Raw genomic sequence first — 13,113 nt, 5'->3', positions numbered from 1 at the left:
TACAGTGGGAAGGAGAGAGGAAGAGAGAGAGAGAAACATCGACGTGAAAGGGACACATTGAGTGGCCGCCACCCACACGGCCCAACCAGGGCCAGGGACAAACTGCAACCGAGGTACGTGCCCTTCGCGGGAACCGAACCCGGGTCTCTCTGTACCGCAGGCCGACGCTCAGTACCGCTGAGCCACACTGGCCAGGGCCAAAGATAAGTTTTTTAAAGCCCTGGCCGGTTTGGCACAGAGAGTCCTGGGTTCGGTTCCCACTAGGGGCACGTACCACAAAACAAACAAACAAACAAAAAGATAAATTTTTTTAAAAGATCAGATTAGAAAAGAAAGCAAGTATAACTTTTAGGTATCGTAATTTAAAATTAAATGGATGAGCCTTGGCCAGTTTGGCTCAGCGGTTGAGCGTCAGCCTGCGGACCAGAGAGTCCCAGGTTCGGTTCCTGCTAGGGTCACGTACCACAAAAAAAAAGAAAAAAAAAAAGAGAAAATTAAATGGATGAGTTAATTGGCAGATTAGACACAGGGAGTGAATATGAACTGGAAGAGGGAGCTGAAGGAACTGCCCAGAAGGCAGCAGAGAGAGACAAGATGGAAAATACAAGAGATTAATTGACATAAAGGTCAATGGAGAGTGACATGTACAATGAATGAGAGGCAGAACTCAAGGAATACTAGCTCAGAATACTCCAGAACTGTTCAAACACTGTGTATACCAAATGGATAATTAACAACATACCCATAAAGGTGCCCTGGCTCAGCATTTGGACCATTGGCCAGAGGACCAAGTAGTCTCGGGTTCAATTCTGGTCAAGGGCATGTACCTGGGTTGCAGTTTGATCCCCGGCCCTGTTGGGTTCATGAGGGAGGCAACCAGACAATGTGTCTTTCTCACATCGATGTTTCTCCCCCCACCCCTTCCCACACTTTCTGAGAGTCAATAGAAAACTATCCTCAGGTGAGGATTAAAAATAAAAATAAAAAATAAAAAAGAACAGCCCTGGCCGGTTTCGCTCAATGGTTAGAGCATTGGCCTGAAGACCAGAGAGGCCTGGGTTTGGTTCCGGCTAAGGGCATGTATCTCAGCTGCAGTTTGTCCCCTGCCCTGGTTGGGGCTGTGTGGGTGGCAGCCAATAAATGTGTCTCACTCATATTGATGTTCCTCTCTCTCTCTCTCTCTCTCTCTCTCTCTCTTCCTCCCTCTCTCCCTCCCACTCTATCTGAAGATAAATGCAAAAATGTCCTCGGGTGAGAATAAAAAAAAAAAAAAAAAAAAAAGAACGTATCCATAACTGGAAACAAGCTTAAAGCATAGAACAAACGATTCTTTTTTTTTTTTTTTTTCATCCTCACCGGAGAACATTTTTCCATTTTTTTGTTCAGACAGAGTGGAAGGGAAAGAGAGGAAGAGAGAGCAACATCCATGTGAAAGGGACACATCGAGTGGCTGCCACGTGCATGACCCAACCAGGGGCAGGGACAAACTGCAACCGAGGTACATGCCCTTAGCAGGAACCGAACCCGAGTCTCTCGGGACCGCAGGCCGACGCTCTAACCGCTGAGCCAAACCGGCCAGGGCGAAGACATGGTTCTTAAAATTATCCAGAGGGACCCTGGTTGGTTTGGCTCAGTGGTCAGAGCGTAGACCTGAGGTCCAGGGAGGTCCAGAGAGACCTGGGTTCAGTTCCCACTAAGGGCATGTGCCTCGGTTGCAGTTTGTCCCTGGCCCTGACCCAACCAGGGCCTTGGGGGAGGCAGCCACTCAATGTGTCCCTTTCATGTTGATGTTTCTCTTCCTCTCTCTCTCTCCCACTCTATCTGAACAAAAAATGGAAACAAAAAATGGAAAAATGTCCTCAGGTGAGGATTAAAAAAAAAAAGGTAAGAAAATAAAAAATTATCCCTCTCGCTCTATGCAGAAATGTCCTCGGGTGAGGATTTAAAAAAAAAAATTATCCAGCCCTGGCCAGTTTGGCTCAGCGGTTAGAGCGTCGGCCTGCGGTCCGGAGAGACCGGGGTTCGGTTCCCGCTAAGGGCACGTACTTCAGTTGCAGTTTGTCCCCGGCCCTGGTTGGTCGTGCGGGTGGCAGCCACTCGATGTGTCCCTTCACGTCGATGTTTCTCTCTCTCTCTCCCTTCCTCTCTCTCTCTCCCACTCTATCTGTACAAAAAATGGAAAAATATCCTCGGGTGAGGATAAAAAATAAAAGAAAAAAGAAAAAGTATCCAGAGGGAACACACTGAGTCCTTACTCTGGTGCCTATCTAAATTCTAATCCTGGGCACGGCTAAGTCCTACTCCTGGTCTCAGGCTGAGCCTTGACCCTGGTCTCAGGATGAGCCCTAACCTGATCACAGGTTGAGCCTTACACGTCCTGGTGCTGCTGGCCAAGCTGGGCTTCCGGAAACACGTGCTCTGGTGGAGCGTGGAAGTCTCATCGCTTCTGAAACCTGCTGGAGGCCCCCTGGCTGACCAGACATGGGGCCGCGCAGGGCTGTCCTTACTGAGGGAGCAGAAGCCCAAAAGGCCGCCTTTCTCTGAGCCTGGCCACGTGCCCCTTCTCTGAGAGCCATCCGCCTCCTTGAGGGCTTCCCAGCAGGGGTGCCCGCGGGTGGGGAAGGGCGGACCGCGGTCCGGGGGAGTCCAGTGCCACCTCGCGACCACTCGGAGCACTGCGCTCGAGGCCGAGGCGCGCACGCGATTCCCTGGCCGGACCCGGACGCAGACCGCTAGGCCGCCGGCCTGGGGCCACTTTTGGGGGGTCACGGAGGGGAGATGGAGGTCTCGGATCCTTTGGAGGGCCTCGGGGTCACACCCAGGCGCAGAGCTGCCGCTCCCCTTCGGGATGGCGTTCCTCCTGTTCCCCGTCGCTGGACCCTGGGTGGCGGCGGAGTCCAGGAGTCCAAGTGGGGGGCGGCAGCAGCGGGCGGAGGCGCCGGGCCAAGCGGGCGCGGGCGGCCGAGGCGAGCACCAGCAGCAGAGGCAGCGAGAGAAAGCCCAGCACGATGAGCGTCGCGGAGCCGCGGTCCGAGAGCAGCGCGCGGCACTTGGGGCTGGGCGCCGGGTGGACCTGGGGGCGGGGCGGAGGTCAGCGGGGGGCGGGGCCTGGAGAGGCGGAGCCAGGGAAGCAGGTGGGCCGGGGCGGGGCCAGGGAGCCGGCGGGGCGGGTCCAGGGAGCAGGTGGGCCAGGGCGGGGCCAGGGAGCAGGTGGGCCAGGGCGGGGGCCAGGAGGGGCGGGGCCAGGGAGCAGGTGGGCCAGGGCGGGGGCCAGGAGGGGCGGGGCCAGGGAGCAGGTGGGGCGGAGCGTGGGCTGGAGGGGCAGGGCCAGGGAGCCGGTGGGCCGGGCCGGGGCGGGGCCAGAGCGGGGCGGGGCCTGGAGGGGCGGGACCAGGGAGCAGGTGGGGCGGGGCGGAGGCTGGAGGGCGGGGCCAGGGAGCCGATGGGCCAGGGCGGGGCGGGAGGTCCGCAGGGGCGGGGCGGGGCCTGAAGGGACTGGACCTGGAGGGAGGGGCAGGGCCAGGGAGCAGGTGGGCCAGGGAGCAGGTGGGCCAGGGCGGGGTGGGCGCTCAGCGTGGGCAGTGTCGGGCAGCAGGTGGACGGAGCGAGCCTGAGGGCGTACTGCCAGGGCTAGTCGAGGTGAGGGGGCAGGGCCCCAGGTCTGGAGGATTCGGTAGCTGAGGTCCCCTGTGGGCCTATCCTTTCTGAGTCGGAAATGGGAGATCAGGAGCCCAAGTGGTGAGTGGCCAGAATAGGAAACTTTTAAAGGGAGGCTCAAAGAATTCCCACCCCTTCCCGCCGTTGTTCGACCCCCCTTTCCCACCCGACACACACTGCTGTCCTAGGGTCCTTCTCAATGCTGGCATCTGACCAGGAGCCCCGACCTGTGGGTGTCACCGGCTGGCATCCCCTTCTCTTCAGCGACCCCATGTTCGGTCCCTGTCCCCTGCCTTAGGCGTATAGAAAGTGGACACGGGGGCCCATCTGCCCACACCCTCTCTGCCCTGGACCAAGACTCAGCCCAGGGTCGGAGGGGTCTGCCAGGGGCTGTGTGTGGGGTCAGGGGTGGGGAAGGGCTGTGGACTGGTGAAATCTGACATCTTCATTTCTCTTCCTGAAACACCCTCCTCTCCCCACCCTGCCCAGCTGTCCAGGCCCTGGTGGCTCCTGGTACAAGGCTGGGAGGCCTCAGGGTAGGGGAGAGAGCTGTCCCCCCCCTCCTGTGGGGAACAAACGCCCTTCTGCTGTGGCTGATGGGGGAGGGGTTGGCAAAGAAGGGCTCTCCAGGAAGGGACACGCGTGCCTCTGGGGACAAGGGGGCCGTGCCAGAAGGGGGAAGATTCCCTTTCAGGCCCAGGGCCCCGAACTTCCGCAGGACCCCACTCCCCAGGGGTCCCAGCGAGTGCCCCTGCCCATGGAGGGCTCAGCTCACCCTGGAGTGGCACAGGAATCCCAAGTAGATGATGGCAGCTGCCGGCATCAGCACCAGCAGGAACAGGGTCGAGGGCAGCAGCAGGTGGAGCAGGAGCCCTGCCAGAATCCGGCCGGGCCACAGCAGGGTCCTGAAGCCTCGGGCAGCCAGGCCTGCCCACCCTGAAGACATCAGGGCTGATGCCTGGTGGTCAGGATGCCTTCGGGGCAGCATGGGTGCTGTGTCTGAAGTGCCCCCTCCCTCATCCTCCTCTGTCTCCCTCTCCTGCTCACTCATGTTCTCCCAGGCAACAGGCCTGGTGGGCTCACAGCAGCAGTCAGACAGCGACTGAGACGCCCAGAGTCAGCTCTAGGTCCCCAGGTCAGACCCCTTCTCAGACCCCAGCAACCAGATAATGGACCCAGCTGGAGGGCAGGACCCTGGGCCAGGTAGGTCCAGCCCTGACAGGCAGTTTCTGGGGCCACACCGCTGCCTCAATTTTCCCTGCTGCCAAGCTAGGTCTCTCTCTGCCAGGCGACTGCAGCTCTGACCCTGGCCAGCCTCTGTAGCTAGTTCCTGCGTGTTCTGGTCAGGACTTGCACAGCTGTCCCTATGGCCTGGCACGGGGCCCTCCTCCCTCCCGGTCCCGCCTTCTCCCCCTCCCAGCGGGCCCCTCACAATGACATCATTTCATGGGTCTTGACTCTCTGACAACTGCCCCATCAGGAGCTGCCACACAGAGGTCACCACCCACCCCACTTCCCAGCCTGAACCCCTGCTGGTCTCCCCATCTCCAAACCTGGCCCCTCTCAGCCTCGGCAAAACATGGAAGATGCCGTGTGCCTGCAGCTGAGTGCTGTTAGGAGGGCATGTAGGACCCAGCGCACAGTTGACACACAGGCACAGCAACCACGGCGGCGGGTGCCCTTGTGTGGAGTGCAGTCCATCCTGGGAACTGGGACCACAGATTCCCTTATTTGAAGTGGGGAAAAGTATTCCCCGCCCTTCCAGAAACCCCAACTAATGTCCCTGAATATCACTAAAGTACTCTTACCACCTCCCAGACCCCCAGGGCTTCCTTGTAACACTTGACACTTAAGCTAGTGAGCAGGTTGTCTGTAAGCTGAACAGGAGGCTGTGGACATCAGGCCCCAACTTTCCCTTCCGCAGCTCCACAATCACCTTTCTCCAACTGTTCTTTGTTATTGTTTTTTTGATCCCTGTCCGAGGATATTTTTCCATTGATTTTTTCTTTTTTTTATTTTTTATCCTCACCTGAGGACATTTTTCCATTTTTTGTTCAGATAGAGTGGGAGGGAGAGAGAGAGAAACATCGACGTGAAAGGGACACATTGAGTGGTTGCCATCTGCACAACCCAACCATGGCCGGGGACAAACTGCCACCGAGGTACATGCCCTTGGCCGGAACTGAACCCGGGTCTCTCCAGACCACAGGCTGACGCTCCAACCGTTGAGCCAAACTGGCCAGGGCTGATTTTTTTTATTTTTTAGATAGAGTGGGAGGGAGAAAGAGAGAAACATTGATGTGAGAAATACACATCAACTGGCTGCCTCCCGCACAACCCCAACTGGGGCCAGGGACTGAACCCACAACTGAGGTACATGCCCTTGACTGGGCATCAAACCTGTGACTCTTTAGCCTACAGTTGATGCTATAACCACTGAGCCAAACCAGCCCGGGCTCACCTCCAACTTTTCTTCTAAGGTTCCAGGCTTCTCAGGCTCACCAGGTCCCATCAGACACCTATGAATGGGGGAGATGATAGTGACAGAGGGGCAGAGTCAAGGAGCACAAGCCTGCCTGTGACGGGTCCCCTCAGGACAGTAGAGGCTCCCCTGAAGCTCATGCCACGCCCTGTGGCCGGGCACAGACACCACTCACACATGTCAAGGTCTTTTTTTTTTTTCTTTTTTTTAATCCTCATCCGAGGACATTTTTTCCATCTTTTGTACAGACAGCGTGGGAGGGAGAGAGAGGAAGAGAGAGAGAGAGGGAAACATCGATGTGAAAGGGACACATCGAGTGGCTGCCACCCGCACGACCAACCAGGGCCGGGGACAAACTGCGACTGAGGTACATGCCCTTAGCGGGAACCGAACCCGGGTCTCTCCGGACCGCAGGTGGACGCTCTAACCGCTGAGCCAAACCGGCCAGGGCTGTCAAGGTCTTATAGTAGGTACTTATTTAATCAGATGTGGGGTTTAAAATGCTGCAAATGGGCCTGGTCAGTGTGGCTCAGTGGTTGAACCTCGACCCATGCACCAAGAGGTTGCTGGTTTGATTCCCGGTCAGGGCACATGCCCAGGTTGTGGGCCAAATCCCCAGTGGGGAGCATGCAGGCGGTGGCCAATTGATGTTCTCTCTCATCCATGTTTCTATCTCTCTCTCCCTCTCCCTCTCTCTCTCAAATCAATAGAAAAAAAGTTCTAAAAAAAATGCTGCAAATGGCCCTGGCCAGTTTGGTTCAATGGTAGAGGGTCGGCCCGTGGACCAATGAGTCATGGGAGGTGGTCTCAGTCAGCAGGGACAGGAGTGGGGGTGAGGGGCAGGGCCTGACGGAGGGAGCCATGGGAAGGCATGTGGGTACCTGAGGAGGGGGCAGGGGCAAGTCCTGACACATCGAAGGCTGTGCTCCTCGGAGAAGCTGCAGTCCACGGGCGTGCCCCTGCTTGCCTGGCCTTTGTCTCCCCAGGGCACTGGCAGAGGGTGCGGAGACAGGGATGTGGCTGCCAGGCAGGGCCTCTCCTTTAGTTCCTGGGTAAACAGTGTGGAGAAGTGGCCCTCAGCCTGGCCCAGGAAGCTGCTCTGCTCCCTCCCCTCTCACCACATACACAGGCAACTACAGCTCTCGCCTTCCAGGCCTCTGGGAGCAGACACCTGCCCTCCACACCTGCGGGAGGCGTTTCTCGAGAGGGCCACCAGGCTGTGCTGCACCAGGATCAGCATAGGGACCCCCAGCCAGAGGGCAGAGTCCCTGAGCAGGCTCCCTCTGGGGGTAACTGAGAGCCAAACCTAACCAGTAGCCTGGTTCCCTGGGGAGAAAGTAAGTGGGGGTGGTGTCCAGGTTGGCCTGGGTGCAGGTGGGCTGGGACTGGCTCGGGGCCTCCAGCATCCATACAGGATCCCTGTTCTTCCCAGATGAATTCTGGAAGCTCAGAGCCTGGGAAGCAGGACCTCACAGAGGCAGGAGCAGAGCAGGAACTCACATGGATAGAGCTGGGTTCTGAGGAGGCCCTGGGAGCAGGGGCAGAGGGGGCCAGTGCCCCACAGTCCGGAGGGCGCCTGCTGCTGGCCGTGTGGAGGGGTCACCCAGGCCTCGCAGCACAGCTGCTGCGGCAAGGGGCCAGTGTGGAGGAGAGGTGAGCCCCAGGGCAGGACAGGGTCTCTTCACTGGGGGTGGAAAGTAGCAGGTTCCTTCCCCAGGCCGGCCCGTCGCTAAACTGGGCAGCCCTCACCAGGCGGGGCAGGATGGGGTCTTATCCTCGGGCCGCCCCACCCTTGCCCACGCAGCCATCACTCCCCACAGGGACCGCGCGGGAAGGACCCCGCTCCATCTGGCCGTGCTGCGCGGCCACGTGCCCCTGGTGCGGCTCCTGCTGCAGCGCGGGGCTCCGGTGGGAGCCGCTGACCGCGCAGGGCGCACGCCGCTGCACGAGGCCCCCTGGCACGGGCACTCGCAGGTGGCCGAGCTGCTGCTGCGGCGCGGGGCCCCGACGGCGGCGCGCTCCGGGGCCGGCCTCACGCCGCTGCACTGGGCGGCCGCGCTGGGCCGCACGCTGCTGGCCGGGCTCCTCCTGGGCGCGCCGGGCCCGGGCCCGGAGGCGGCGGACGCGCGCGGCTGGACGGCAGCGCACTGGGCGGCTGCGGGCGGCCGGCTGCCGGTGCTGGAGCTGCTCGCAGCGGGCGGCGACCCGGGCCTGGACGGAGCCCTGCTCGTGGCGACTGCGGCCGGGCGCGCCGCGGCGCTGCGCCTCCTCCTGGAGTGCGGCGCGCGGGTGGACGCCCGGGACGGCGCGGGGACTACCGCACTCGGGGTCGCCGCGGGTCTGGGCCACCGACAGGTACGTCCCGGCCTCACCCCCAAGTGAGGGGGCGGATGCAGAGGAGCAGCCTTCGCCCCAGGGGCCGCACCGTCCACCAGGTGTGGGGAGGGCTCAGCCAGAGCGGACCCCTTGGGCAGGCGGAGGAGACCACACCCTCGGCCCAAGGCTGCAGGATGGCGGGAGGATTCGGCCTGGCCGTCGGGGACCTGAGTGCACCCTTGAGAATGCTTCCGGTTTGTAAACGGCTCAAGGAAGCCCGGGAGGACTCCTGGCCGGGCATTCGGACTTGGTTCTGGGACCCACAGCAACAAATATTTATTGAGCACCAGGCGTGTGCTTGAGCCCAGCCAGCTCCCAGACAGCGGGAGGGCCCACAGTTGGCTACAGGGATTGAATCTGATCCAAGGACTATTAGGGAGACAAGTGGAAGTCTCTAAGCAGAGATCCCCCCCAACCCAGGGTGCTATATGGGGAAGCAGTGTCGAGAAAGAGGCAGTTAGGTGACTCAGGCCAGATGAGATGTGGCTCAGGCAAATGGCGTGGTGGCCCCAGCCCTTCACCCACCTGGGCCAGGGCTGGCCCATACCTGGTCCTCCCCTCTTCTTCCAGGATATGGAGGTGCTGCTTGACCACGGGGCAGACCCAAGCCTCAAGGACAGGCACAGACGCTCTGCACTCCATAGGGCTGCTGCTAGTGGACATCTGCCTGCTGTCCAGCTACTGGCAGCCTGGGGAGCTGAGGTGAATGCTGGAGACTCATTGGGCCTCACACCCCTGCACCATGCCGCTCGAGGAGGCCACGTGGAAGTCGCCAGCCACCTCCTGGACAGGGGTGCACAGGTCAATGCTACTGGCTGGCTCCACAAGACACCCCTGCACCTTGCTGTGGAGCGGGGCCACAGCCCCATGGCAGAGCTTCTGCTGAGCCGAGGGGCCAACCCCACCCTGAGAACACAGTGGGGTGAGGTGGCCCAGGAGCTGGTGTCTGAGGGGGGCCTGTCCCAGGTTCAGCCCACCCTTTGCAGAGAGTAGAATGACCGCTAGAGGCACTGGGTCAGCACAGGACAGGAGGCTCCTGGCTCCCGTAGCCTTGGGAGTGTGCCAGGCTCCTCTCTTGGGGCTGAGGACACCTGCCTGGGTGGAGGGGAGAACAGCCGAGAGTTCCTGGAGAAGGGGACAGTGACTCGAGCCAACTCCCAGGGACACACCATCTCTGCAGCTCCAGCCTTCACGATCTTTGGTAGAGAGACTGAGTCGTGGCCATAGATTTGCCCGAAACCTGATGGTCTCTGTTTTGTCTGTCCACCGTGGGGGTGTCCCCTCAGCTGCTCTCTCTATACCTGGGGGTGCTCTTACTGTTTTCTTAGATTCAGCATTTGCCTACTTGCTCCCATTAATTACGGGGCCAAACCTACGGCCACAATTATTTACAGCTCTCCTGCGATCCAGAGCCCATACACCCAGCTAATACTCCCCGCCCTAAATCACCTGGGGCAGGTACCAGACAGCTAGAGATGGCCCCCATGCAGCAAGGCCCACTGGGATTATCAAACAAGCCAGTCTCAAAGGTCCCCCTGCCTTGCCTTACCTTTCCTGCTGGGACCCCAGTAAAGGCTCTGGCCTGAAACCCCCTCCCTTCCCACTCCTGCCTCCTCACCGACACTGGTCTCCCTGTGGCACTTTGGGGCCTGGCGTGTCCCCTCCTCTCAGGAAATGTAAGTAATAAATATCTGCTTTCCATGGCTTCCATCTCTCTGTCACCACTCAGCCATCTTCATAAATGAAAACCCTCTGGTACAGCTGAAAGGGCCTGCCCAGCCAGTTTGGTTCAGTGGTTGAGCAATGACCCTGCACCAAAAGGTCGCCAGTTTAGTTCCCGGTCAGGGCACATGCCCAGGTTGTGGGCCAAATCCCCAGTCGGGGGGTGGGGGGGGTGGCATGCAGGAGGCGGCCAATCAGTGTTCTCTCTCGTAGGTGATTCTTTCTCTCTCCCCCTCTCCCTTCTTCTCTCTCTAAAACCAATAAAGAAAAAAAAATTAAAAAACAAAATATCTTATTAAAAAAAAAAAAGGCCTGTTGTCTCCAACCTCTTGCCTCTGTACCCTCATAGAAAATCATTGCCTTTATTCAATTAAAGAGATAAACCAGCCCTAGCCAGTTTGGCTCAGTGGTAGAGTGTTGGCCTGCGTACCAGTGAGTCACGGGTTTGATTCCGGCCAAGGGCACGTACCTCAGTTCGTCCCCAGGAGGGTCATGAGGGAGGCAACCAGTCGATGTGCCCTTCTCACGTTGATGTTTCTCTCTCTCCCTTTTTCTCCCACTCTCTTTCCCTCCCACTCTATCTGAAGATAGAGAAATATCCCTGGGTGAGGATTGAAAAAAAGAGAGAGAGATAAACCAAAGAACTTATATGCATATGTGCATAACCAATGGACACAGACAATAACGCGGTGAAGGCTGGAGGCTGGGAGCAGGGAGGAGGGGGATCAATGGGGGAAAAAAGAAGGGACATCTGTAATACTTCAATAAAAATACATTTTTTTTTTATCCTCATTGGAGGACATTTTTGCATTTATCTTCGGATAGAATGGCAGGTCAGAAAGGGAGGAAGAGAGAGAGAGAAACAGCAACGTGAGAGAGACACATCGACTGGCTGTCACCCACACAACCTCAACCAGGGCTGGGGACAAACTGCCACCAAGGTACATGCCCTTAGCAGGAACCGAACCCAGGACTCTGGTCTGCGGGCCGACACTCTAACCGCTGAGTCAAACCGGCCAGGACAACAATAAAAATAAATTTAAAAAAATGTTAAAGTATGCTTTTTCTGAAAAAATAGCTTTACAAGAGTTCACCTTTCAAAAGTGAGAATTGTCATGCCCAGTGAGTGCCTCTGTTCTGGGCCATGGAAGGGCTTGGATTGTACTCCCAGGGCAACAGGAAGCCTTTAGGGCAGCGGTTCTCAACCTGTGGGTTGCGATCCCTTTGGGGGTCAAACGACCCTTTCACAGGGGTCGCCTGAGACCATCGGAAAACTCGTATTTCCGATGGCAATTCATAACAGTAGCAAAATTACAGTTATGAGGTAGCAACAAAAATAATTTTGTGGTTGGGGGCACCACAACATGAGGAACTGTATTAAGGGGTCGCGGCCTTAGGAAGGTTGAGAACCACTGCTTTAGGGAGTCTGTGCTGTATGACATGTCTGCTTGGCTCACGCAGTCTGCCAAGTGCACAGTGGACTGTACCTAGGAAAGGGCGGCACAGGGACTCTAGTGAGATGGTGGCCATGGCAGTGGACAAGGGAGAAGCAGGCAGAATTGGGTGGTTCTGTGGGCAGAGCCCCCTGGACTTGCTGATGGTTGGACATGGGGGGCCAGGGAAACAGAGATAACAAGGACTCCTAGGGAGGCTTAGGCCCAAGGTGGAGGGGTAGGTGGTAGACCTTTTATTAGATGGGGGGAGCAGATATGCAGATGACAATGGGGGATGGTGGGAGCTGGAGTGAGATCCTGGGAATCCTGAGTAAGGATGGTTGTGAAACGGCAGGTGGACCTACACCCAGGTGGCCAACAGCCTGTGGGCTCTGCGGTCAGAGCTCACCCACAGCCCACTGCCTCTCCTCCTCCACTGCATGCGCTAAGCTCCAAGCCCCCTCCACGTCAGCCTGCCTGGGGTGTTGCCATAGCCAGGCCAGCCCCAGTCTAACTGATCTTCCTGCCTGGGCCCGTGCCTCTGCAGCCTGTTCTCGAAGCAGTAGCTGCTGTCTTATCCAGTAAGTCAGGGGATGCCACTCTCCTGCTCACGATCTCCCCAAGGGCTCCCTTTCACGGAGACAGAAAACCAAACGTGGTGTAGAGTGCTGTTCACAGATGTCCTGGTGAATTAGCCGGTGTCGTGTGCTCCTCCATCAATGTGACCATGTTCCTCCCATCCAGGGCTGGAGTCTGTGTCTCGGACCCTCGACGCTGAGTGGTCTTTTGTGACTGTTCCACAGTGGGCCCCTTAAGGAGGCAACACGACTTCCACACTGCTTTGTCCTCCAGCCTCACAGCAGCAGTCTGACTGTCCTGAAGCTGCCATGCTGTGAGCAAGTCCGAGTGCAGCCAGGACATCAAAGTCCTTGTATGACCTTCAAGGCCCTAAGTATCCTCACCAACATCCGTCTTAGGCCCCCAACTTGCTCACTGAGGTACAGGGCCTGACCCAGGGACCCTCACTTGCTCTGCTTCCCCAACATTGACAGTTTTGCTCTTCTTGACCCCACTAGGTAGCTCCTGCCTCGGGCCTTTGCACTGGCTGGTCGGTCACTTCCTTCTTCCCTCCAACATCACCCTCAGTGTCCTCTTCTAACACTATTTATTTATTTATTTTTAATATATATTTTTTCTTTCTTTTTATCCTCACCCGAGGACATTTTTTGATACTTTGTTCAGAGAGAGTGGGAGGGAGGGGGAGAGAGAGAGAGAGAGAGACATTGACATGAAAGGGACACATCGAGTGGCTGCCACCCAACCCAACCAGGGCCGGGGACAAACTGCAACCGAGGTACGTGCCCTAACCACGGAGCCAAACCGGCCAGGGCTATATTTTTTCTTTTTGATTTTAGAGAGACAGGAAGGGAGAGGAAGAGAGAT

General features: G+C 57.9%; 2 protein-coding genes across 2 annotated transcripts; one reads left to right on the top strand and one right to left on the bottom strand.

Annotated features, from left to right (window-relative positions):
• Positions 1 to 2,812: 2,812 nt before the first annotated feature.
• On the bottom strand, positions 2,813 to 4,726 carry TMEM88B (transmembrane protein 88B). Its single transcript, XM_036281417.1, has 2 exons — positions 4,433 to 4,726; positions 2,813 to 3,073 (listed from the first exon to the last, which is right to left on the bottom strand). Exons 1-2 carry the CDS (start codon positions 4,706 to 4,708, stop codon positions 2,813 to 2,815), a joined length of 537 nt encoding a protein of 178 aa, XP_036137310.1. The 5' UTR covers positions 4,709 to 4,726.
• Positions 4,727 to 7,571: 2,845 nt separating this feature from the next.
• On the top strand, positions 7,572 to 9,508 carry ANKRD65 (ankyrin repeat domain 65). Its single transcript, XM_036281423.1, has 3 exons — positions 7,572 to 7,792; positions 7,960 to 8,494; positions 9,086 to 9,508. The coding sequence occupies exons 1-3, from the start codon at positions 7,572 to 7,574 to the stop codon at positions 9,506 to 9,508; spliced, it is 1,179 nt and encodes a 392-aa protein (XP_036137316.1).
• The last annotated feature ends 3,605 nt before the right edge of the window (positions 9,509 to 13,113 follow it).

The sequence above is a fragment of the Molossus molossus genome, unplaced genomic scaffold (genome assembly GCF_014108415.1).
Source record: "Molossus molossus isolate mMolMol1 unplaced genomic scaffold, mMolMol1.p scaffold_m16_p_35, whole genome shotgun sequence".
In the NCBI taxonomy this organism is placed as follows: domain Eukaryota; kingdom Metazoa; phylum Chordata; class Mammalia; order Chiroptera; family Molossidae; genus Molossus; species Molossus molossus.
This window is presented reverse-complemented; position numbering and strand designations above follow the sequence as displayed.